The sequence below is a fragment of the Syngnathoides biaculeatus genome, chromosome 7 (assembly GCF_019802595.1).
Source record: "Syngnathoides biaculeatus isolate LvHL_M chromosome 7, ASM1980259v1, whole genome shotgun sequence".
Classification (NCBI taxonomy): domain Eukaryota; kingdom Metazoa; phylum Chordata; class Actinopteri; order Syngnathiformes; family Syngnathidae; genus Syngnathoides; species Syngnathoides biaculeatus.
In genome coordinates this window covers 17,443,084-17,468,628 of record NC_084646.1, presented here as the reverse complement: position 1 = coordinate 17,468,628, position 25,545 = coordinate 17,443,084, and the positions used below count along the sequence as shown (strand labels likewise).

Sequence of the window (25,545 nt, the reverse complement as noted above, 5' to 3'; positions counted from 1 at the left end):
GGAACGGGATGTCTGGATTAACAGAGAAGTATGTTTGGATAATATCGGACAATAGAACAGGGGTGAGGTGTGCTCTAGGCACTCAAGAGACAACAGGAAGCAGAGCTGGAAGCGGCAGAAATGAAGATGTTGGAAGTTCTCTCTAGGAATAAGCAGGTTGGATTGGATTAGAAATGAGTTTGACAGAGAGATGGACAAGATTAGATGTTTTGGGGATAAAGTCAGAGAGGACACATTGATGGTTTGGGCAGAGAGAAAGGTGGAAGGCAAGCAAACTCAAGGAAGACCAAAAAGATTGACATTGGTAGACGTGAGGAATATTTGTGTTTGAGAGGAGGATGCAGGAGGAACTCGCATGGAACAGGATAAAGTGGAACAGTGGCGCAGCTGTAAACCTTTGGCCTCACAGTTTTGATGACCAGAGTTCAAGACCGGCCCCGCCTATGTCGAGTTTGCATGCTGTCCACGTGCCTGCGTGGGTTTTCTCAGAGCTCTCCGGTTTCCTCCCGAATCCCAAAAACATGCAACATTAATTGGACACTCTAAATTGCCCCTAGGTGTGATTGCGAGTGCGGCTGTTTGTCTCTATGTGCCCTGTGATTGGCTGGCAACCAGTCCAGGGTGTACCCCGCCTCCTGCCCGTTGACAACTGGGATAGGCTCCTGCACTCCTGTGACCCTCGTGAGGATAAGCAGCTCAGAAAATGGATGGATGGAAATAGATAATGCACTGTGGAGAATCCTTACAGGACAAGAAAAGAAAATATTTATGTTGCTGAATAGCAGTCGTTCATGTGCATGTCTGAGGACAGAACATACAGTAGAAGTATATTTAAAAGTGCATGTGTGTATGAATTTGGGAGGGGGGGGGTGACATCTATATCAGTGTCCTGCCACTCCATCCTCCATCTCCCATCTGTGCAGTTGCCAGCCAATTGCCTTTCTGCTGCTTTCACCTGCGTCACACTGCACGCGTTGCCTTGGCAACCTCCAATGCTCCCCAACCCCACTTTCACACTCAAATTTATCCTCCAGCCATGAAGGCGATACGTGTGGATGCTGATGCAGGCAGGGTGCACACGTCATCACTCCCCGGAGGATGAAGGCCTATTTTTATCAATGGGCACAATATACCACGATGCACAACATACATTATTTATGCATTTATCCCTGCTTTCCTGCACAATGTTTCTGTCCGTATTCATAGGGACATAGTGAGCTTCCAAGGAAAATGACCTGACCGGTCAGATTTGGCCTTCAATTTGACAATTTTGACGTATAAAATACTACATATACATGAATGAATCACAATTATGTAATACCTTGCGCTATAAATCACTCAAATTCCAAAGCAGAGTGAGACCTTAGCTTCCTGCCACTATCTCTGGATGTACTGCTATTCAAAAACGTACGCGGTGAGCTGCTACTGCGCATGCGTTGTGGTGACGTAACACAAGCGTGGAGCACAGAAAGGCTCCGGGCGGCGTCGGCTCGCTGGCATTGCTCGGAAGCAGCTGCCGCAAGCGGAAGTAGGCGTCAGGATACAATTCGCCATGGTGCTCGCCTGTCAGGTCGTGGCCAGAGCACAGCGCTAAAGGTGTGCCAAAGGAAAGAAAAAAAAAAAGAAAAAGCCTCCAAATAATGATGAAGAAGGATATTAACTTGAGTCTGACCGACACAGACATGAAAGCGCCCCTTCGCGACGTTGACGGCATCCTTGGCTCCCCAGATTTGGGTCTCCTCAAACTGTCCTCCCCGGACCTCGAGCGTCTTATCATCCAGTCCAACGGGATGGTCACCGGCACGCCGACGAGCTCCCAGTTCCTGTACCCGAAACCCGGGACGGACGAGCAGGAGTTCGCCGACGGCTTCGTGAAGGCGTTGGAGGACCTGCACAAACAGAACCTGGGGGCGACGAACGCGACGTTGGGTCTGAGCGCCAGCATCAACATCGGCCCGGTTACGCCGAAGCTGGAGCTCCCTGTCTATACTAACCTGAACAGCTACGGCAGCGGGCCTTTGGGGACCACCGTCAACTACTCGACGGACACGGTGCCTTTCCCGCCTCCGCCTCACCATTTGGGCGCAGCGCCTCCGCCGGAGCCGTCGGAGCTCTCCGGCCGAGTGCTGCCGCCTAAGGAGGAACCTCAGACGGTGCCGGACGTGCAGAGCTTCGGGGAGAGCCCGCCGCTGTCTCCCGTCGACATGGACTCGCAAGAGCGTATCAAGGCCGACAGGAAGAGGCTCCGGAACCGGATCGCCGCTTCCAAGTGTCGCCGACGCAAGCTGGAGCGGATCTCCAGGCTGGAGGACAAGGTGACGACGCTCAAGAACCAAAACACCGACTTGGCTTCTACGGCCAACGTCCTCAGAGAGCAAGTGGCCCAGCTCAAGGAGAAAGTCCTCAACCACGTCAACAGCGGCTGTCAGCTGCTACCGCGGGAGGTTCAGGTGCACTAGGGCAACCTTGCAAATCAGCATAAAATGCTACTCGGCGGATATCGATTAAGCCGGTCAGATCGGTGTAAAATCTAGTTTGCAATTATTTTTCATGTATGTTGATAAAGCTACATTGTTTTGATGAGCACTTGGGCCTACATCATTGCTGTATTTTTAATGTTGATCATGGTGGTAGTACTTGGAGACCTAATATGTATATATATAATATTTCGTTTCAAAGGCTTGCGAACCACCAATAGTAGAGGAGCACGAAAGTGTTTTCCCTGTCACTATATGTTGCTCTCATAGATATGTCAACAAAGACAGATTTAAAGTAAACAAATAATTATTTTTGGACCAGTTTAATGAAATTGGATCATTCCTCTCACTGCAATAGACAAGCCTGAAAGCCCATTTCCTCCAGAAACACTCAGCAGTGGACAATGTGTGTTGTGCAATGTTGTCACTGCACTTCATGTATCACAAAGCAGCTTTAATCATGGAACTTTAAAAAAATAATAATAATAAGCGCAAATTCACATATAGTCACACGTCAAATTTTTGCATGTTCTTTTCGATATACAAGTTGTGTTTTGTGGACTAGAAACACTGACTCTGAGGACAATACATCATTCACATTTGCAGTATTTACAGTCCAATGTGTATTTGTCATCATAACATTAGGTGCACTTGTACGATACATGGAAAATGCATCTTCAAGCTGCACATGGACTCGCGCTCAGTTATCATTGTACTTCCTGTTTTTCATATGATTGCTCTGTGTTTATGCCCTCATTGTTTTTCATACAAATCTTTGCTGTAATTGTCACTACTACTGCGTTAGCCTATGACTTAAGTCTCAGTGACGGACGCTTTAGGCAGGAACCTTTTTTTTGGAGATAATATTACTGTATTGACTTAAGTTTATTGTTGTGAATGTGGTATACGGTGATCTAGAAATGCACTGTATCATACTGAGATATAGCCATTGCATTCATTTGCCCCTCGACCCAGTATGATGCACCACGGTTCGACACCACGAGTATTGGATCACATTACATTGTCCAGGCACACATATTAAAATGTGTTCGTTTGCATGTTGTCCACAAACTCGAATGTAGCCAACTGCTGAGCGTCAACTTAATTAGCTGTGTGTGTGGCATGCCATGCAGTCCTCAAGTTTTCTATTTCAGCGCAGCGTTCGGGATGACATCCAGAGCCCACAGTTAATGTCTTGTGAAATAAATTATGCCGTATTAAATGCTGCATGTGTTCCTTTTGTAAACATGTTTACACAAGGGTAAATGTGCCATTATTTTTTTTAATATAAAATCATTTGAATTGACATGATTTCTATGATCTGCAGCAACATGTTAATTTGTATTTGATATTAAACTCTTGTAGTGTAAGGATTATATTTCCTCTTCAAATGAGTTTTTTTTCAATTAATGGAATTCATCCATCCATCTATTTTCTTAGCTGCTTATCCTCACAAGGGATGCGAGAGAGAGCTGGAGCCTATCCTAGTTGTCAACGGGCAGGAGGTGAGGTACACCCTGAACTGGTTGCCAGCCAATCACAGGCCACATGGAGACAAACAGCTGCACTCACAATCCCACTTAGAGGCAATTTACAGTGTCCAATTAATGTTGCATGTTTTTGGGATGTGGGAGGAAACCGGAGTGCCCGGACGAAACCCACGCTGGCATAGGGACGGCATAGAAACACCACACAGGCGGGTCCGGGTTTGAACCTGGGACCTCAGAACTGTGAGGTGGAATTATGTTTATATGGAATGAAATTCTATTTCCAGCGTCCACATTTGGAAATTGCTTTTGTTTTAAGAAATGTTCGAAAATGTAAATTTTTTTATGTCCATTTTTTTTGCCTCATCTCCAGGTACATTCCAAATGTGCACGATATTTGCCAATGTCAATTTTTAGTGGAGGTTTTGAAAGTTATTCTTTTTTTCATTTTTAACTCAATTTTGAAGATTTTATTCACTTTTAATCCCAGCTCTAAGCACATTGAGATTAATCAAATTTTATCCATTTATTTTTAATTGCATACTGTGGTTATTTAATTTTCTCTTCAAATGAGTTTGCCCTGGTCAAGTCCAGCCACTGACGCCTCAAGATGTTGCGATGTGCTTCCATCTGCTGGATGGTAAAAGTACAACATATTCTAATCCACAGGGACATGAAATCCATTATTGAATAGAATAACAACTGTTCATCCAAATTTTCTACAGTGCTTCCTTGTATTCATTCGGGTCACGTGTGAGCGGCATACCCACTGGACTGGTCACCAGCCATTCGCATGGCACATAGGTTTAAGACCAGTCATCCACGCATTTTCCGAGCTGCTTATCCTCACAAGGGTTGCTGTAGTGCAAGAGCCTATCCCAGCTATCTTCAAGCAGGATGCAGGGTAGACCCTGACCTGGCTGCCAGCCAACATAGAAATAAAACCATTAGCACTAAAATTCACACCTATGTGCAATGTAGTCATGTTTACATTAATTTAACACCAATGAACAATCTAGAGTCTTTAATCAACACAACATAGTTGTTTTTGTAATGCGGGAAGAACCTGCCTTGCACTCTGGCAGAAAGAAAGATAATTTCACCAAGAAGTATGAAGAGAAGACTACAGAAAATTGAAAGAACCCAGCTAACTGACGTCCGATCTGGTGGCCATGTTTACGGGAGCAATGTTCCTATCAAAGGCAATGCATATACATTAAATGTAGTCATAACATTTTACATTTTTTTTAATCACTTTTTATGTGGCTTACTTTGTTGTCAACGGCTTAGGGTTGTACTTACTTGTACTTACGTTTTATTTACTTGTGAATCGTACAAGTAGTTTTCAATTCACTTGTTGTGATTGTACAGCAATGCATGCTGCTGTTTACTGCGCAATGTGTAGTGTTGGAGGAGCTAGTTGGGTCATTTTTGTAACAGTTCAGAAAAAAAAAGTCACCATCAGAAGGACAAAAGTAGTCTCCTTGTTTTTTCTTATTAGCATTAAAAAAATAAAAGCATCGCACGCTCTCCGAATGAAACATTGTGATGTGACATGTTGACAAAGGGGTAAAACAAATGTACCTCAAAATAGACATGATGGAATAATGTTTTTAATCATTTTTTCATGCTTTGCCCTAAATCCTTTGCGCCTACCCTCACGCGAGGGCTGAGGGTCACTTGGAAAAGCTTTAATATACTATGAAAAAAAACGAATTTCAGGTTGTGTGGATGTAAAACACAACAACACTGTGTATAGTTTTCAAAGTTCAACATATAAAGTGTTGAATTTTTTGAAGTATTACAATGCATGTGGAAATATTATAACCCACCTTTATGTGAGCATTTAACCAGATGGAAACAAGCTGGTTTGAAATAGACAAGTCATTAAATATGACTGACATGATACAGTATATTATCTTTACTATTCTGTGACTGTAAGGTATTTAATCCACTGTGATTGCTTTCAACAGCATTAAAATGTTACAATGATATTTTGAAGATCATTTGAAGGTCTGGTATAGTATTAGCTAAATGCAATGGCGCTGAATATTAAATCATTAAAATTGTTTGAATAGAAGTGGTATTTGAACTGGATGATGGAAAGTGTAGCTTTTATCGGTAATTCAAGGGCTGCTTTGTCGCGTGATTTGGCAAAATCTCAGCAAAGCTGCCTGAGACCAAATCAACAGGGGCACCGACTTAAGGAGTTCATCACACACAAATCATCCACACAAACTTCACAACATAGACCTGATAGATATACAGTATAGCTTCATAGAACATCATATCTTTTAAAGTTTATTTTGAGAAATGCCCACCTGTATATATGTATTGCACAATAATCATCTTTACATCTGAAATAAATAAAATGTAATTTCCTCAACTGTTTTTTTCCCCTCAATCTTGTTCTTCCATCCAGTGCTTAATGTAGCAAAATAAATATATATATATTTTTTAATGTAAAAAAAAAAAAAAAGCTCAGGTCTTGACACCTTCCAGGACAATATGTAAATACAAGGCGAGACAAACATATTCATACCCAACAGTGTAACTAAGAGAATATAGATGGATTTTAGGTAGGAGGCTCCTGTCAAGTACACCACACATGACTCCACAGTTGAGTTCTTGTCCGCTAGATCCCAACAAATGTAAAAGAACTTGTAAACTTCAGAAGGATTTCAATGGCACTCTGAGGGTGGATGGATGCTGTCGAATCCATTTAAAGACACACACGCAGAGAAACAATAAAATAATCCCGACGAACCTGAGGTTGCAAAGAGTCTGAAATATGGTGGTGTGATTGAACATAATAAAAAGATTTTTGAACTATTAGATGGAGTCGCAAACAAGTGCACCTCAAGAACTGGTCTGCTCAGAGAATAATTTCAGACACTTTTACAAGCTGGTTCTCGAGACCATCAGCCAACGGTCCTCAGTCAAAAGAAGGAAGCTATAAAGTTGGTGGAAAAGTTTGATGGACACTGGAGCCGCTGGGAGCGTGGAGGACAAGAAGGAAGCAGACGGGCATTTTTAACATGCACAGTCCTGGTGTGGTGGAGCAGGCTGCTCTGTCAGCTGAGGCCCCTGCTTGGCCCCCGTGACGGCAGGATCGCCAGCATCCAGACTCTCAGACATCTTTTCACATATAATGTCGACCAGACGCTCAAAGGTCTGCTTCACGTTGATGTTGTCTTTGGCGCTGGCCTCGAAGAACTCAAAACCTGCAAGGAGGAAAAGGAGAGAATCACTTATTGGGATCATCTTTGGGGGGAAAAAAAAACAAAAAACAAAAACATATAGCACGGGTGTACTAGCGAGACACTTGCACCGATTTAATCGGCCTATGTATCCGTCGATAATTATCATTTTATGATGATCGGCTTCAAAGTCCCAATTCACCAATCTGATCAATACCATCAGTGATTGCCTCTGCGCGTTGCCATCGTGTACTGGATATTTGAACGTGAAGGCTAGTTTATTATAGAGATGAAAGTGTACTCTCGTAAAAATCCCTGAAAATACAAATGCGAGCACTAGGGTGGTCCGGGGGCCTGCACCCTCGGGAAATTTTTGAAAAAAATGGATGGCTTTGGTGCATTCTAGCAATATCTGTGAACAAAACTGAAACTGAAAGTAAATATGTCTTGACCAAAAAAAAAAAAAAAATTGGGCATAAGTTCCCCAAGGGCCAACCCCAGAATTTTTTGCCCCCCATCACCCTATCACTGTATGGCACAAAATCACATTTGTCATGAAAATATGTAAGCATATCTCAAGACAAATGAATTAAGTGAACTATTCAGTAAAAAGACATCTAAAATTGTCCTTTTCCCCACATTATACATATTATAGTATTGATATAGAATATACATGAAAATATATCCTAGAATTTCTACACCGTACAGCAAAACATGTTAAAGAAGTTTATCTGTAACGTTTTAAGTCTCAAACTTGTTGCGTCGCGTTGTACTGATACACTCGACCACATTGCTCACTATTTTAGATATAGATCTAGTAAGACTAATAGTATAATCACAAGCCTTTTTATATATAATAAACATGGCTACGCTCCTGAAAGCAAAACAAACTCAAACGCACGTTCGTTCAATGTTGTCAACTAATATCCAGATTAATTTTAGGCAATTTTGCCTCAATTTTCCAGAACAATTTTCATGAAAATTTAAAGATCCGGAATCCAGGAAAATCCGGAGGACTTTCGTCACTGTTATTATTAATCTTGTCGTGTGTCTTCTGACAAAGTACTGTAAATATCTGACAACCAGCAAGGTCATATTTAAAAAAAAAAACAAAAAAACATGTCAGTGATGTGAACCAGACAACACATAATGCCTGGATCAGACTACAAGACAAATGTGGTTTTTCATGACTGCACTATGTCAGACTACTGCAATAAAATCTTGTATTCTTTTACCAGCACATCCTGTCTTTTATAGTCACTGGGCTTTATCTCATCAACCTAAACGTGACCGGATGCAATCATTATCATGGCGACGACATTGCGACATGTATATTGAAAAAAACAAAATGGGGGGGGGGGGGGGTTGATGGTGGTCATCGGTGCTCGGGAGATTACGTTTATTTTAGGCTTGCTTGTGGTATGTTCTCATACTTTTAATAGTACACCGCTCGCAAGTGGGCAACATAATGTTATGTGGCCTAGCAAGCTAGTGATAGCACCAACAGTTGTGCGTAAACATGCTGGCGTTCTGTCGAATCATGCTCTAAAGTTTCAGTGTTTAAAGTAATTTCATTGCAATAAAGTGTTGCAACTACAGTCGGTTAGCTCCCATTATTTCTGCCATGTTGGTTTTAGCTGACTGATTAGAGTACACGATCAGACTAGAGCGCAGATTTCCAACCTTTATGTAGCAAAGGCACATATTTTACAATTAAAAATATCACGGCACACCAACAAACAAAAATGTCACAAAAAGTAGGCAGTTATGGGTACATACAGTACTTCCTGTCATCTAATAAAAAAACATTTTTTGTTCTGTCAATATGCTACACTGGCATAAATGGCGGAAGAAAGATATATTATTTATTTCTTTTGAGAGTTAAATAAAATTTGAGTGAGAATTTCCCATGGGACACCTGAAGACTGCTCAAGGCAGACTACCTTGACACTACACACTAGTTGGGAGTCACTGGATGACAGAAGATACAAGTACCGTAATTTCCGGCCTGTACACTTTCAACTCCGCGGTTTATGTGTGATGCGGCGCTAGCGCACCTGGTTATAAGCCTCAGTACACAGAAAGAGTTTAACACTAGCGTTGGCCTAATGCAAGTGCCGCGCTAGCGTGTGTACCGTGGCTTATGACCAGGTGCACGCTGCAGGCCGGGAATTACGGTATATACAATAAATAGACAAAATCATTTAAATTCACACTTTGCTCCATCTTGTGATCGGATGTTTGTTTTTTTTTTCTTTTTTATTAATTGATCGGCCTCAAAAGTCCCACTATTGTAAAGTCTAGTACTCACCGAGATGTTCAGACAGCTGCCGGCCTCTGTCGCCACTCACCATGCGCTCATCATCCATATCACATTTATTTCCAACCAGCAGCACCTGGGCATTGTCCCATGAGTAAGTCTTAATTTGAGTGGACCTACGAGAAAAACGCACTTGTGATGCTGTGTGAAGGAAACCTAAACTCTAACATTGGAATAGCCATTAAAAATGATTTTCTTTTTGTTTCTTGACAGTTTTCCTCCATCCAACAATTATATATATATATATATATATACATATATATAAAATTAAAAAAAAAAACACCATCTCATTCTCCATCATGACTGTACTAATTAAAGCATTATTAAGTGGACTATCAATGACTTCAATTTCTTGAGGTGTAGGTCAAACTATCTCAGTACTTGGCTTCAACATACCAATCTTGGACAGCATTGAAGGATTCCTCGTTAGTGATATCATACATGAGGATGAAGCCCATGGCACCTCGGTAGTAAGCCGTCGTGATGGTGCGGTAACGCTCCTGACCCGCTGTGTCCTTCAAATCAAAGAAAATAGTAGAACAAGCCTGTTGACTTGATTTTTTTTTTTTTTTTCAATACAGAGCCACTTCCTATTCTTTCAGTGATTACCTCATTTTTACAGTTGTAGGCTAGTTACATATAGTACAATGTTACATCAAAACTTGGCAGGTCTTGTGACGTCAACATTTTCACCCTGCAACAGATCACTTATTCATCTCTGGGTAAACACTCGCAATCTGCAATATAATTTGCATATTGTAATGCTACTTATGTAAGAGCCCGTCAATGGTGAAACATGATCTAAGCAATCCATACATTAGCATGCATAAATTGTGTTTTCTCATCACGCACTTTCCCGCTCAGAGAGGTCACAAATACAAAAACGTCTACAGTACTTATAGCTGCAGTGCTGATACATTTTAAACGTCTTTCTAGCCACTCATTGTGCTTGTAGAATCATTTATATGACTAAAATGTCAGTGTAGGTAGCACTGAGTATTGTTACATAAGCAGGAGACCATGACTCACCATGAGTGCCCTATATAAAAGTGGAGAAAATATTACGGTACATTCAAATGAGATTATTTTCATTGATGGAGTGTCACATTGGTGTAGAACTTGCTAGTAAATTGTATTACTTCATTTTATAATTCCTGCCCTGAATAAATTTATGCTGTGTTTTACTGGAAAAAAAAAAAAAAAAAAGATGGTGACCTAGAAGATCCAGTATGTATTTGAGATGTTATAGGTGGGTAAGAGAATTTGAGCTCAAAATACATTCTTTGTGTGACTAGATCGAGAGCGTTGTGGAAATGGGGGATGGGATTTTGGATGTCTGTGTGTGTGTGAATGTAACAAAGGGTACTATATTTTCTCTGATGTCTGGTAAAGAAGGAGGGGGAGATCAGCACCGGTCACCCTACACTCTTTTTCTGACTGGCTGATTTATCTTCATAGCTGGAGGACAGATTTAAAAAAAAAAAGGCTATCAGATGCAAACATACAGGCACAAACTAGATGCTTACTTACATTCAAGAAAACGTGTATACGTATAACCCAGAGCTGCTTATGTAAAAGAGTAAGCAACAAAGTTCAACAATCAATCAATCAATCTTCTGTGCAGTTTTTCCTCATTAAGGTTGAAGTTGACCTGGAGTCTTTCCCAGCTGACTTTGGGGTGAGAGGTGGGTGGGGTACACCCTGGACCGGTTGCCAGCCAATCACAGGGCACATATACAGTATATAAAGAACTACACTCTTAGACACACCATGCATTAAGCAGGATAACTTTTTGGACATTTTGTTTTTTAAAATAATTTTGATTGTTTCTTGTCTAATACACGAAAAAGCTTCAGAATGTAAATTTTGGGATATTGTTGTTGTATCAAAATAATTTTAAAAAAATTAACTCGTGAAAGGGCAACATGGGGGCTCAGCTGGTCAAGCGTTGGTCTCTCAGTTCTGAGGACCCGGCTACGATCCCAGCCCCGCCTCTGTGGGGTTTGCATGTTCTCCCAGTCCCTGCGTGGGTTTTCTCCGGGCACTCCGGTTTCTTCCCACATCTCAAAAACATGCAACATTTATTGGACACACTAAATTTCCACCTTGGTGTGATTGTGAGTGTGGCTGTCTGTATGTGCCCTGTTATTGACTGGCACTGGCAACCTGTTCTGGGTGTGCCCTGCCTCCTGCCTGTTTACTGCTGGGATAGGCTCCAGCACTCCCCGTGACCTTCGTGAGGATAAGCGGCAAAGAAAATGGATGGATGGATAAGTGGTGCAAAATTTCAGTGTGGTGAATCAATATATTACAGTATATGAGAGAATATAATCACTTTTTGCATTGAACTGTGAAAATTAAGTTTTCTTAATTGCGTTCAAATGACTTACCCAGATCTGCAGTTTGATCCTCTTATCATTCCTGTAGATGGTCTTCACCTTGAAGTCGATGCCCACCGTACTGACAAAGGCGGGGGTGAAGGAGTCATCGGCGTAACGGAACAAGAAGGAGGTTTTTCCCACACTGCTGTTGCCGATGATTAGGATCTTGAACATATAGTCAAAGTTCTGGTCTGAGGACTCCTTTTGTCCGTAGGTCGCTGTGGCTGATGCCATCTGCAGTCAGAGATGGAGGAGTGGAAAGTGAACTTTTGTGATCCTGTCATATTTCTTCATAGGGAGTTGATATTACAGGTAGTAGGCAGAGTAGTTTAAGATGTAGGTGGAACTGGATCAGGGATCAGCTCTGGCACGAACTCTTTAGATCGAAACTAGAACTAGAGCTAAAGAACCAGAGGCGGGCTGAGACCTTCCAACACTCACACAAGTTTTAGTTAGTTTAAAATTTGAGCAAAGGCTTTGCATCACGTTTGTCAGTCCCAAGATTCGCCTCTTCGGGTGCTCTTGCTTCACTATTCAGTTACTGAAGATAAGGCTTTTCTGTGTCTCATCACAGGAGTCTTTTGTTGTACTTAACGGAGACTGCAGAGTGATGCGTTCTCTTTGATCCACCAGTCAGTGGCTTGCAAATATGATTTATCAAGCTATTGGCAAAAGAGTTAGTCCAGACCTTCTGTCTTTTGATCGCTGTAACCAGTAGAGGATCTGGCTCGTTGAGTTCTCTTTGTTGTAAGGAGGGAGAAGAGGGTCTGCTGGTAGGCCTGATGGTCTTTTTGTCCTTTAAAGGAGGGTTTGGAGTTCTGTCTTTTTGGCGAGTCACCAATATTAATTACAAGCAAAAAATGCACCCCCCACCAAGTTTACAGTTGAGACCACAATTAGTTTTACTCTAATCACTCAATCAATCAAATTTGAAAAGATAGACAGCCAAATAGTAATCATGTGATCCAAAACAATTATTAGAGTACTGTATACCTGTATTAATCTCAATGCAATGCAAAAGTAATGTGCTCCCCGGTCAATGGTTGCAGTCGTATCTCTTGGAGATTGTAAGAGTATAAAGATTAATTCATTAAAATGGATTTAATTGGAGAGCAGCGGTCTTTCCAGGTGACTAATTCTCAGTAGCAATCTGGTATAATTAACTTAATCTTCTGCATGTGCTAAATGCTAAAACAAAAGTGTTTGAAAAACAGTAAATAGTGCAAAAAGGCGATCAATACATAAAGAATGTGAAATAAGAGATCCTCGTCAAGTGAAACCAAGAGTTCGAGTTTCAAAATGAACTGCATCAAGGGATTTTTGAAGAGGTGAGGCTATGAACTGAAAGGCTGTTATGTAACAGTATCTGAATAAAATGCAGTGTCTCGACAGAGTGCACCAGACCACCAAGCGATCCAGAGTAAATAATACTAAACACAAATCGAAAAGGGGTGGCACGGTGGCGCAGCTGGAAAGCGTAGGCCTCACAGTTCTGAGGTCGTGGATTCAATCCCGGAACTGCCTATGTGGAGTTTGCATGTTCGCTCCATGCCTGCGTGGGTTTTCTCCAGGCACTGTCAACCAGTTTGTCTCTGGCGCTCATCCTTATTAGGCTCACGGCAGCTATTAGTGGTCACTGCCACTTTCAAACCTATGGACAATCCTTCAACTGACCCATGATGCATGGTTTTGGAGTGTGGGATGAAGCCAATTCAAGAACAGGAAGACCAGAGCAGAGATTCAAACCCAGAACCAGAGCCAAGTGTGATGCACGCATGCTAACCACTAGTGATAATGACCAATGACTCCAACATCACCTTTTTAAGTGACTAAATCAGTCGTTGGAGAACGTCAGTTTAAAAATTGACTGACCCCATCATAAACAAAAAAAAAAAAACTGTAAAACAGCCCTGTGCAACTGTACTGGTATTTTGAGTATTAATACAAGTCACTACGAATCATTAGACTTCAACCTCCCAATGTTCCTCAACAGTACATCTCTACAGTGCATTATACTGAGAACAAGGGCAGAGCGGCTAAAAGGGTTGTGAAAACCTGGAGACCTTGAGAAAATGTTGACTTCAACAAAGTACTCTAAGAGTCCCAATGGCTTGCTCTATGTTTAGACTCTTATCTTGACTTGCTGCAGTGCAATATGAGAATGCTGGGAGCCTAAATCGCAAGGCAAAATAACTGCACCCTGCTATCAGCTTACATGAAGGAACACAAGAGATGCTGGATAAATAATGAAGTAGCACAAACCCAAAAGGTAAGAATGAAGCTTTTGTCTACACCCGTAAGTGAGAACTGGTCTTTGGTTTTGGTCAAGTTGCAATTTACGCAGCAGGTCTTTATGCAATTCTTGTATACTGTAGTGCCCATTTCTGCTTTATTGTTGGTATTTTTTTACTTTTACTAAATATGTCCTAGAAGTATACAGGCACGAAATGCAAGTAAACAGAAGTGGAGGGCAACAAAAAAGAACCAAATATTTTCCCAAATATGTAGCATTTTGTCAAAATAAAAAATAAAAGGCTACATCTTTTGTTTAGCTTTATTGGGCTGTTCACATTGCACCTTTGGGAACATTCTGACAGTTTCATTTCAAATCCTGTAAAACCAAAAAAAAATGACTTTAGTAAAGGGAGACAATTTGCTTACGGCCATGCTACCCTGAGAACGCCTGATCTCGTCAGATCTAGGAAGCTAAGCGGGTTTGACCCTGGTTAGTACTTGGATGGGAGACCACCCGGGAATACCAGGTGCTGTAAGCATCTCTCCCCGGCTAAAATGCAGAGTGGTTGCCTCAGGAAGGGCATCCGGTGTAAAACTGTGCCAAACAAATATGTGTTCATCTGAGATGAGACACTGCGGCAACCCCTAACGGGACAAGCCAAAAGGAAAAGAAGAAGTAAAAGGGAGAAAATTTAGGTGGGTGAGCTGGAGTCTATCGCAGTTGACTTTGTATGAGGGTGACGGAAAACACTGGACTGGTTGCCAGACGCAGGCAGGGCACATATAGACAACAAACTGTTGACTCCAATTTAGAGTTTTCAATGAACCTAACATGCACGTTTTGGACCTCCACACAGCAAGGCTGGAACAGAGATTTCCAAAAATTGAGCCTCAGTTGGGCAGACTTGCTCACCACTACTGCAATGTTCTGCCTATGTTTGTGTTTTCAGTAGTTTGCTCATGAAAAGGACTTTCTGTCCTGGGTGAAGATGACAACACTAGGTGCTCCCTTAAAACTGTCAACTAAAGAGGATTCACGAGCAGGACTCATCTGGACCTAAGTGCTGCTGCCACCTATTCATGCTCATTTAATTCATCAGTGTTGGCTGCCTCTCCGTAGAATGGCAGTTCAACCTCAGCCAGATTACTACGCCACTTGAGAAACCAGCCGAGACCCATGACGGTGACCTCCCAAGTGCAACCCGAGCCCAGAATCCAGTGTAGAACTCAAGCAGTTTTCAAGATGCTACTTTACACCTCCAGGTCATGTGACCATCCATCCATCCAATTTCTATAGCGCATCTCCTCATTAGGGCAACAAGTGAGCTCGAACCTACCCCAGTTGACTGTGAACAAGGGGTGGGGTCCATCCTGCATCAATACTTTCCTTTGCAATCTTCTCAATGAAAATTCAAACGTGGCTTATCACATGACCATTGGTGATGTAACTATGAAGATCCTGTTATCCACAGTAATGCAGCATCTTGTCCTCACAATCCCCTCCAATCACGCGCCTCTTTTTCTAGGAAGCGCGTGGATACAGTTGAGGAGGAGGAGGAAGATATAAATAGCACCGCTTCATCCCCCCCCCCCCTTTTCTGCACAGCAAACAGAAAAGCGAAGAAGCTAGGACAAAAGAGCGGAGCAGGTTGTTGAAAGCCAGTGAATGAAAACAGGAATGGAAATATCGGGCTTAAATTTCTGCATTGTATTCTCATGTTCCTTGTTTTTAAAACAGGATGATAAACTGTTATGTGTAATTGATCAAAAATGGATCACGTTACATTCTTTTTTGTTGTTGTTAAAACTAATGGGAGGCAAATTGTATAAAGATGTATAAACAGTATATATATATATATATATATATATATATATATATATCTCCATCCTTTTTCTATGCTGCTCATCCTTATCAGCGTCACGGGGAGCCTGGAGTATCCATCCATCCATCTTCTACCGCTTCTCCGGGTCGGGTCGCGGGGGAAGTAGCTTCACCAGGGATACCCAGACTTCCGGAGGGATCCCGAGGCATTCCTAGACCAACCGAGAGACATAGTCTCTCCAGCATGTCCTGGGTCATCCCAGGGGTCTCTTTCCAGTGGGACACACCTGGAACACCTCACCAGGGAGGCGTCTGGGAGGCATCCGAATCAGATGCCCCAGCCACCTCATCTGGGTCCTCTCAATGCGGAGGAGCAGCGGCTCAACACTGAGCCCCTCCCAGATGACCGAGCTTCTCAGCCTGTCTCTAAGGGAGAGCCCGGCCACGCTACGAAGGAAACTTATTTCGGCCGCTTGTATCCGGGATCTCGGGATCTTTTGGCTTAGTTCCTTCTTTACCATCGGGACCAATACAAAGTCCGCATCACTGCAGACGCTGCACCGATCCGTCTGTCGATCTCCCGCTTCATTCTTCCCTCACTCGTGAGCAAGACCCCAAGATACTGGAGCATATCCCAGATAAGATTGGGCAAAACCTGGACCTTCGAATGGTCGCCAGTTAATTTCAGGGCTCATGTGGAGAACATCAGCCAATCAGCAAACAAATGGAATGGAACACGACATCATACTACTACTAATAATCAATGAGTGCATTTTGACCGGTTATAAAATCTACCATGCAGTTCTGAAGTTGAAGGTTCAAAACTCTCCTTTTCCTTTGTAAAGTTGGCCTCGCTGGCCCTGGTTTTTTCAAGATACTGCGGCTTGCTCCATCCTCCCAAACACATGCATGTTAGCTTCACTAAAGAGTTTCAAATGCTTCTAAGTGTGAATGTGTACATTAATTTTTTTTTAACATGTACCCTCAAGCAACCCTGACCTTTAAGAGAACAAGCGCTATAGAAAATACACAGATAACAACCAGATGACTCCCATTCAGCATGTGTGAAACTAACCTTTGTCTATGTGACCTGTGTCTGTTTTAAAATGCATTTTTTTAAAATGTATGTATTTATGTTGTTTTTTCCCCCCATTAAGACACTGCTCTCGTTAATGCGACGCCATGTGATTGGTTTAGAAACAAATGTTCCATCTTATCACAGGCAATGCTTCATTTAAAATGACCATGTTATATCGCACCAAACAGCATTAAAACAGTAAATGCACAAAAGCATGGGAATGATTACAAAACTAGAATGTGTGGTGATTCACTATTTCCTTTGTGCCCGCAGATCAATTAGGGTCCATTAAGTCGATTGGTAGCATCCGACAGAGAAACGCATTTGCGTGCGAGATGCCTTGCATCATCTCCAAACACAATAACCAGAACGCACCCGAAGCCGCGACGAATAAAGACGTTGAGATTACAATAATTAAATAAGAACGCTTTTTAAAACATTCTGCTGAAACGCCAATATTTTATGAGCGTGGCATTTCACGCCTCGTATTTGTTGTTTGCAAGGGAATTCAATATATTCTTCGTCAATGTAATAAATTGAAGAGGGATGTTTTTTTTTTTTTTAAAGGTGAAAAAGCATTATACAGTTTAAATTCTAGCAACAAGACCCCACCTTTGGAGATATCTGTCCGGCTGCTGTCCACCGCGTCTTGCATCTGACACCACCACAATTTAAATTCCGTTTGCACTTTCAAAATAAATGCGTGGACGTAGACCTAAAAATGTGATATGTGTGATGACTGAATGTGATTTTTTTTCAACAAAATATCAATAGAGATGCCGAATTTTATCATGTGTAAACGGATCAACCGGCTTCACCACTGTAACCTTTTCTCGCCAAGCTTTTACTTTGAATGCACTGTTAGTTTCCCTCATTTTTTCCAACTCTACTAAATACAATAAGACGCCACGGCGGATCAAAGATGGAAACCCTGGTTGACCAAGGAAGAACACGCCCAAAACCTCTTTGTCATTATTATCCATCCATTTTCTAAGCCACGTATCCTCACAAGTGTCATGGGAGTGCTGGAGTCTAAGACAGCTATAATCGGGTGGGAGGCAGGGTATACCCTTAACTGGTTGCCAGCCAGTCGCAGGGCACACGGGGACAGACAATAGTCAAACTCACAATGACACCTATGGGCAATTTAGAGTCTTCCAATGAATGCATGTTTTTGGGGTGTGGAATGAAACCGGAGTGCACGGAGAAAACCCACACAGGCACGGCGAGAACATCCAAACTCCACACAAGCAGCTTTGAACCCTGGTTCTCCAACGCTCTACAGCTGCGCCACCATGACGCCCCGTCACGTTATTCTTCAATCCATCCATCCATTTTCTTTGCCGCTTATCCTCACGAGGGTAGCGGGGAGTGCTGGAGTCTATCCCAGCTGTCAACAGGCAGGAGGCGGGGTACACCCTGAACTGGTTGCCAGCCAATCGCAGGGCACATAGAGACAAACAGCCGCACTCACAATCACACCTCGGGGCAATTTAGAGTGTCCAATTAGTGTTGCATGTTTTTGGGATGTGGGAGGAAACCGTAGTAGCCAGAGGAAACCCACCCAAACATTCAAACTCCACAGAGGCGTGTCCGGGATTGAACCCGGGACGTCAAAACTGTGAGGCTAACGCTTTACCAGCTGCGCCGCCCCCGTTATTCTTTTACGTCTCATTTTTATAGTTCTTATCGATGGTCCATACGTATTTTTCAGTTAACCTTCTATTATGTTATGTTTAAAATAAGCTCAATTGATCGCCAGAGGTAAATTCAGGTGTCGCACCAGTGAACAAAAACAGCTTATGGCATAAATGTCTTTTCCATCCAATTATTTACTATAATTATGACTTCGTTACTGTTTTCGCGTAGCTTTGTGACCGACGACGACACCTTCCGAAATAAAATTGATGTACGTCACCTTCGTTGGATCAAAGCTCGGTCGTAAATCGAGCGCACTGCACTCTACTGTACTGTGGCATTCGGCGCTTATGTGAAAACTGCATTCCTCCACTACAGCAGACGGCGCTCGAACATTTGCTTTCTTCTTTCTTGAATATTTTCCTCTGTTTGTTTCGAATCACCCGTCTTCCTGTTACGTCTTGTCATTGAGGAACGGAGTGAGAGTTCTGTACGTCAAACCCGTTTCTCCCCGAAAAACGAAGTTTTTAGATGACAGTGTTTTCTATAGTCTGGACGTTATGCTTCCCCAGGCGGGCAAAGAGTTTGTGGTCCGCATACGGTTCTCCTCGTGGCGGCGGCTGTTCCAGGGCCGTTACCTGCTGCTCACGAACACGGTGAGCGGAGGAGGCATGCTGGCGCTGGGTGACTTGATTCAGCAGAGCCGGGAAACGCGAAAAAACCCGAACAGGATTCGAGACTGGAACAGGACAGGTGAGAAGATAAGGGGAAAGCCACCCACACTGGATTTGAAGGTGTGGTTAACGAATAAACTCGGGCTCAGGCTGACGGGTTAATGATGCGGGCGCATCTAGATGCCTCATTGAGACAGTCGTCCCGTTCGTATACGTCTACGAGTTCGCCACATTGGATGTGGAAAGGGGTGTTCTAATGCTAGTAAAGTGACTAAACTTATAGTGGCTTTTTCCTTTCTATGATACACTGTTACTGCGGGAAAGGGGTTTGAAACACTATGGATATCAAAATATTCAATTCTTATCAACATTACAATTTTGAATTTTATTAAGTACACTGCTTCTTGCCCAAAGTCATAGGGTGAGATAGGCGCCAGCACGCCTGCGACACCGGTAAGGAAAATGGATGGAATATTACACACATTTTATTCCCAAAAAGGGGAAATTCTTAAATCCAATGTCCAGTCGCTACTTTCTTCATCAGTGGATGTCACATTGGCGAAGAGGTTTCATGACCCAATATCAATCCTGAATGGGAATAAGTGTGTCATATTACATCTTAGGCAATGTGGGTCAAGGTATAAAAATGTCCTATCCACATTTGTGTAGTGCGCCACAACATCACGTGTTTATCATGCTGTTAAACCTCTGAGGACCTGGGTTCAAATCCCGGTCCCGCCTGTGTGGTTTTTGCATGTTCTCCCTGTGCCTGTGTGGGTTTTCTCCGGACTCTCCCGTTTCATTCCACATCCCAAAAACCTCCATTCATTGGAGACTCTAAATTGTCCCTAGTTATGATTGTGAGTGGCAATGCTTGTTTGTTTTGATGTGACCTGCGATTGGCCGGCAACCAGTTCAGGATGTATCGCCCTCCTGTCTGAAGATAGCTGGGATAGGCTCCAGCACTCCCGCGACCCTTGTGAGGATAAGCCGTTCAGAAAATTGATGGATGGATATAAGAAATAGATCACTCCATAGTATAGACAGCATCACATTGGATACTGTAAATGTATCTATGCATAGAAAGTCATGGTTGTGCATATACATGGAAATTTTTTCCCTGATGTTTGGAGTAAATTGGGGGGGGGTGGCACAATATACTTGAGTGTATATTATATATGAGAAATTATGGTAATTTATCATCTGCTCTCAAGGAACTACATTAGTTGAGTGACGTTAATACCACGATCAATACAGAATAAAGGCTCTCAAAATATAAATCTTTGTGAAAGTTTTTGTAAAAGAAAATAAAAAATAAGTGAGCTGTTGTTAAACTTTATATGCAAAACTCAACAGTAACATTTTTTTTTTGTCCTTTCTTGTTCCCAAAAGGTCGTATGTTTGTGGTAGGGTGCTCCATGGGTCCAGTGCTGCACTTTTGGTACACATGGCTCGACCGAAGATTTGTGGGATATGCTCTAAACACAGTGGTCAAGAAGGTTCTGGTGGATCAGATGATAGCATCCCCAACACTTGGCATGTGGTACTTTTTAGGTGGGGAAATTCCCGTGTTGTTTTGCTATGCAGCCATTTTGCACCATTTAGAGGTTATGCTTTGCTATGCCACCAGGGTCCTGTCCCCCAACCCAATCTGGCAACTGCTGGCCATTTATTAACAACAAGTAGTAATTATTGTGCATTCCTTTCAAGTGTATCATAAATGTCTTGTACTGCATTACTGTTTCTCAAGAATATTCTGACTTGCAAAACAGGTGAGTACAGGGTCAAAGGTCTTGATGTGGGTGAGGTTAAACAAAAGACGGTATGTTTTCATATCAGAAATAGTTCAAAGGTTGTGCGTGATAGATGAGATTGATGCTTTGTTTGGTGCCGCCTTTCAATGTTTTACAAGAGTTGTGCTCACCACTAACATGCAACTTATCTCGAGCTTGTCGTGATGAAGTGCCCCGCTTACGCACGTCTGACTGATTCACAACTGTGTCTATTGCAGGAATGGGGGTCATGGAGGGACGCTCCATATCTCACGGATGGGAAGAGTTTAAAGATAAATTCTGGGAATTTTATAAAGTAAGTGCACATGCTTGTAGGGTCACCATGAGTCTATAGAAACGTGACAAGTGAGTTTAGTTTTGTTTGTGTTCTTGGTGTTGTAGTCCAAGCACAAGCACTCCAATGTAGCTTGGAGGCAATTTTCAGTTCAGGGTGGGCCCTGTTTCTTGCCCGAATATAGCTGGGTTAGGCACCACAACACCCGTAAACCTAGAAATGCAGTACGGAAGATGAATGTTCAATTTGTACTGCAATGGCAGACTGCTTAATTTGAGGCTTGCACATGTATAACTGTCAGTTAAGGTTTGGTCTGCTCAAATATTTAACTGCACATTGTTGTTAGCTCAACTATTTAGTTAATGTTAACGTGAGCTCACAAACTAAATGAGGTGTGTGCATTATGGTGTTCTTTAACCGTTCATGGCTAAATGTTTTTTTTTTTGCAAGAAGGTTAAAAATTCACTTTAGTACCACATTAAAAAAAAAGTTGTGGTCGTCCTTTTTTTTTTTTTGCAATTGTCGGTAGGGCTGCAAAGGGCTGGATCATCTCTGGATAGTTTATGGTTAATTTCCATGAGAGGTTAAGATGCTGTCTTCTAAGTGCTTATTAAGAGATTTATATGGATTAACTGTGATTTAAGGGGAATTTCATGGAAAGGAATCTTATTTGATCCGAAATCTCGTTTTAGTCAGGATTCCCGGCGATGATTAAGCTCGATATTAAGAACCAACCTTCAATATTTTAAATTCCTGGTTTACTCCCATTAGTCCCCAGGAGTTCCCATGGTAAGATGAAAACTTGGACATTTTCTCAGCTAGGAGTGACTAATGTAGCAAAGTGAGCCTCCATGTGATTGTGTGTACCAACATTTGACTTTTAACGTGGATCTTTAACAAGGTTTGTGATGTCTCATCTTCTGTAGTTTGTTCATGCTGATCTGTGTCCCTCCTCCCGCTGACAGGCTGACTGGTGCGTTTGGCCTGCAGCTCAAATGATGAACTTTTATTTCCTCTCCCCGAAATTCCGTGTCGTCTATGTCAACATCGTCACTTTGGGGTGGGACACCTACCTCTCCTATCTCAAACACAGAGTAAGTTGCCCTCGCAGGGCCTTAAAGGGACTTTCTCGTTCATAGTCCTCATTGTTTGAGCATGAGAAATGTACTTTTGTTTAGTTTTGGGGCGTATGCTTGTGTTGCAGGATGACAGTCAGCCCACAGACCTGCTTCCAGAGAGCAGTTTGTCAGATGTGCAGCAGAAAGCTCTTTCACCATCCAAACCTCGGGAGGAAAGCAGTGGATGGTGAAAGCTACTCTTCCCAAAATGCACTTTTTCAAACCTGTTGCACGGGGACGTTGGAAGTGATTGTGTCGCGATGCCGTTCTTCCATCTATGTTAACTTTATTGGTCGTAGTATTCAGACCCTGTGCCCTGTGTCCCACGTTTGTGCTGACACCCCCAAAAAAAACTCTTTAGCCCAAAAACTCTCCCCAGCTCATTAATGCGGGTGCACGCCAAGACTGCTACATTGCCAACATGACTTATTCCTGATTGAGTATCGCCAAACACAAAGTTTGGCATGTTTTATTTTATGGAATGTACAATCAGTTAAAAATGAGAGGTGATTAATTTCCCCGATGACCCAATGAAATAGGCGACGTCCACAGTGATTTTCCATGCAAGCCCTGCACCCATTTGGGTGTGTGACACTGTCATTAGTTACAGTGAAGGAAATAAGTATTTGAACACCCTGCTTTATTGCAAGTTCTCTCACCTAGAAATCATGGAGGGGTCTGAAATTTTTATCTTCGGTGCATGTCCAATGTGTGAGAGATAATCTAAAAAGAAAAATACAGAAATCACAATGTATAATTTTTTTTAACGATTTGTTTGTGTGATACAGCTGCAAATAAGTATTTGAACACCTGTCAATCAGAGTCCTGACCCTCAAAGAGGTGTTTGTCCACCTTTAAAAGTCCACCTCCACTCCATTTATTATCCTGAATCAGATGCACCTGTGTGAGGTCATGAGCTGCATAAAGACACCTGTCCACCCCATACAAGTAGTAAGACTCAAACTTGTAACATGGCCAAGACCAAAGAGCTGTCCAAAGACACCAGAGACAAAATTGTACAACTCCACATGGCTGGAAAGGGTTACAGAGAAATTGCCAAGCAGCTTGGTGAAAAAAGGGCCATTGTTGGAGCAATCATTAGAAAATGGAAGAAGCTAAACATGATGGTCAATCTCAATCGGAGTGGAGTCCCGTGCAGGATATCACCTCTTGGGGTCTCAATGATCCTTAGAAAGGTGAGGAATGAGCCCAGGACTACACGACAAGACTTGGTCAATGACCTGAAAAGAGCTGAGACCACCGTTTCCAAGGTGATTGTTGGTAATACACTAAGAGATCATGGTTTGAAATCATGCATGGCACGGAAGGTTCCCCTGGTTGAACCAGCACATGACAAGGCCCGTCTTAAGTTTGCCAATGACCATTTGGATGATACAGAGGAGTCATGGGAGAAAGTTTTGGTACTTTTTGGTCATGATTCCACGAACCGTGTTTGGAGGAAGATGAAGGATGAGTTGCATCTCAAGAACACCATCCCAACTGTGAAGCATGGGGTTGGTAGCATCATTTTTCTGCACATGGGACAGGATGACTGCACTATATTCAGGAAAGGATGACCATAGCCATGTATTGTGAGATTTTGGGGAAGAACCTTTTTTTTCAGTCTGAGCATTGGATATGGGTCTTGGCTGGGTGCCAACATGACAATGACCCGAAGCACACTTCCAGGTAAACAAAGGAGTGGCTCCATAAGAAGCATATCGAGGTTCTGGCGTGGGCTAGACAGTCTCCAGACCTAAACCCAATAGAAAATCTTTGGAGGGAGCTGAAACTCCGTGTTTCTCAGAGACAGGGCAGAAACATGATTGATCTTGAGAAGATCTGTGTGGAGGAGTGGGCCAGAATCCCTCCTGCAGTATGTGCAAACCTGGTGAACAAGTACAGGAAACGTTTGATCTCTAATTGCAAACAAAGGCTACTTTACCAAATATTAACATTGGTTTTCTGAGGTGTTCAAATACTTATTCGCAGCTGTACCACATAAATAAATCGTTAAAAAAAATCATACATTGCGATTTCTGGATTTTTCTTTTTAGATTCTCTCTCACAGTGGACATGCACCTACAATGAAAATTTCACACCCCTCCATGATTTCTAAGTGGGAGAACTTGCAATATAGCAGGGTGTTCAAATATGTTTTTCTTAATTGTATTTTTGACCTTGTTTTGTCTCATGATTGGTCCAAATTCAATATTTTTTTTTTACTTTTTTTTGCTAAGCGGGCAGTGAAAAAAGTCTGCGTGAAGGCGCTTGTTTTATTGGTTTCATGTGGCTCGTCACGTTTGTCCGTGTTTGTGTGTGTGAACCTTATCTGATTTGACGTTTTGCACGCCGTAGTGTTTAGTGCTTCAATCTCTTGTTTTCAGTCTGGCATGGTTGTCATGCTTGTAAGAGAACAAATCTTTTTTTGTGCAATTACTATTTTGTGTAAAATAGTGCTTGATTTTTCATCGAAATGGTCTTGTTTTCAAGCTGAATAAAATGACAGCATTTTTTTATAATCTAGAGACTTGGCAATAGTTAAATATTTTTTTGCTTATTGTAAGAGTAAGAGCTTGTTTATTGTTAATCCACACTTGAGATCTATACAACCGAGTTACAATGAAGTTAGGATGTAAATGTAAACAAAAACATGATATGATTTGCAATTACTTTTGCTAACTAATTTAACAAATACAATTTGCTAAATTTCATAGACTACAAAGACATTTGAATTTCCCACTGATGAAATGCTGTTTAAATATATATACAATATACAGTATATACACAGGGTTTCCCCAAAAAATGTATACAGAATTTAAATAATGATATTTGTAAATTGGCGGCATGGTGGGGCAGCTCGTAAAGCGTTGGCCTCACAGTTCTGAGGACCTGAGTTCAATCCCGGCCCCACCTGTGTGGAGTTTGCATGTTCTCCCTGTGCCTGTGTGGGTTTTCTCCGGGCACTCCGGTTTCCTCCCACACTCCAAAAACATGCAACATTAATTTGACACTCTAAATTGCCCCTAGGTGTGATTGTGAGTGCTA

General features: G+C 42.2%; 3 protein-coding genes and 1 pseudogene across 5 annotated transcripts; 3 read left to right on the top strand and 1 right to left on the bottom strand.

Moving 5' to 3' along the window:
* The first annotated feature begins 1,424 nt into the window (after window positions 1–1,424).
* LOC133503986 (transcription factor JunD-like) lies at window positions 1,425–3,699 on the top strand. The gene has a single exon (XM_061826061.1). The coding sequence runs from the start codon at window positions 1,641–1,643 to the stop codon at window positions 2,457–2,459; it is 819 nt and encodes a 272-aa protein (XP_061682045.1). The 5' UTR covers window positions 1,425–1,640; the 3' UTR covers window positions 2,460–3,699.
* A 2,282-nt stretch (window positions 3,700–5,981) lies between these two features.
* Window positions 5,982–19,053, bottom strand: rab3ab (RAB3A, member RAS oncogene family, b). 2 transcript variants are annotated; one of them, XM_061825437.1, is made up of 5 exons: window positions 18,919–19,053; window positions 11,875–12,099; window positions 9,881–9,999; window positions 9,476–9,600; window positions 5,982–7,188 (listed from the first exon to the last, which is right to left on the bottom strand). In XM_061825437.1, exons 2-5 carry the CDS (start codon window positions 12,097–12,099, stop codon window positions 6,998–7,000), a joined length of 660 nt encoding a protein of 219 aa, XP_061681421.1. In that variant the 5' UTR covers window positions 18,919–19,053; the 3' UTR covers window positions 5,982–6,997. The 2 variants fall into 2 exon arrangements, with proteins under 2 accessions (XP_061681421.1, XP_061681420.1); XM_061825436.1 differs by lacking the exon at window positions 18,919–19,053 and adding an exon at window positions 17,613–17,806 and having other exon boundaries at window positions 5,985–7,188.
* On the top strand, window positions 14,521–14,639 carry LOC133504155 (5S ribosomal RNA; annotated as a pseudogene).
* Window positions 19,006–25,025, top strand: mpv17l2 (MPV17 mitochondrial inner membrane protein like 2). Of its 2 annotated transcripts, XM_061825435.1 has the most exons (6): window positions 19,006–19,128; window positions 19,211–19,391; window positions 20,705–20,866; window positions 21,324–21,400; window positions 22,345–22,473; window positions 22,584–25,025. In XM_061825435.1, exons 2-6 carry the CDS (start codon window positions 19,310–19,312, stop codon window positions 22,686–22,688), a joined length of 555 nt encoding a protein of 184 aa, XP_061681419.1. In that variant the 5' UTR covers window positions 19,006–19,128; window positions 19,211–19,309; the 3' UTR covers window positions 22,689–25,025. The 2 variants fall into 2 exon arrangements, with proteins under 2 accessions (XP_061681419.1, XP_061681418.1); XM_061825434.1 differs by lacking the exon at window positions 19,006–19,128 and having other exon boundaries at window positions 19,199–19,391.
* Window positions 25,026–25,545: the final 520 nt, after the last annotated feature.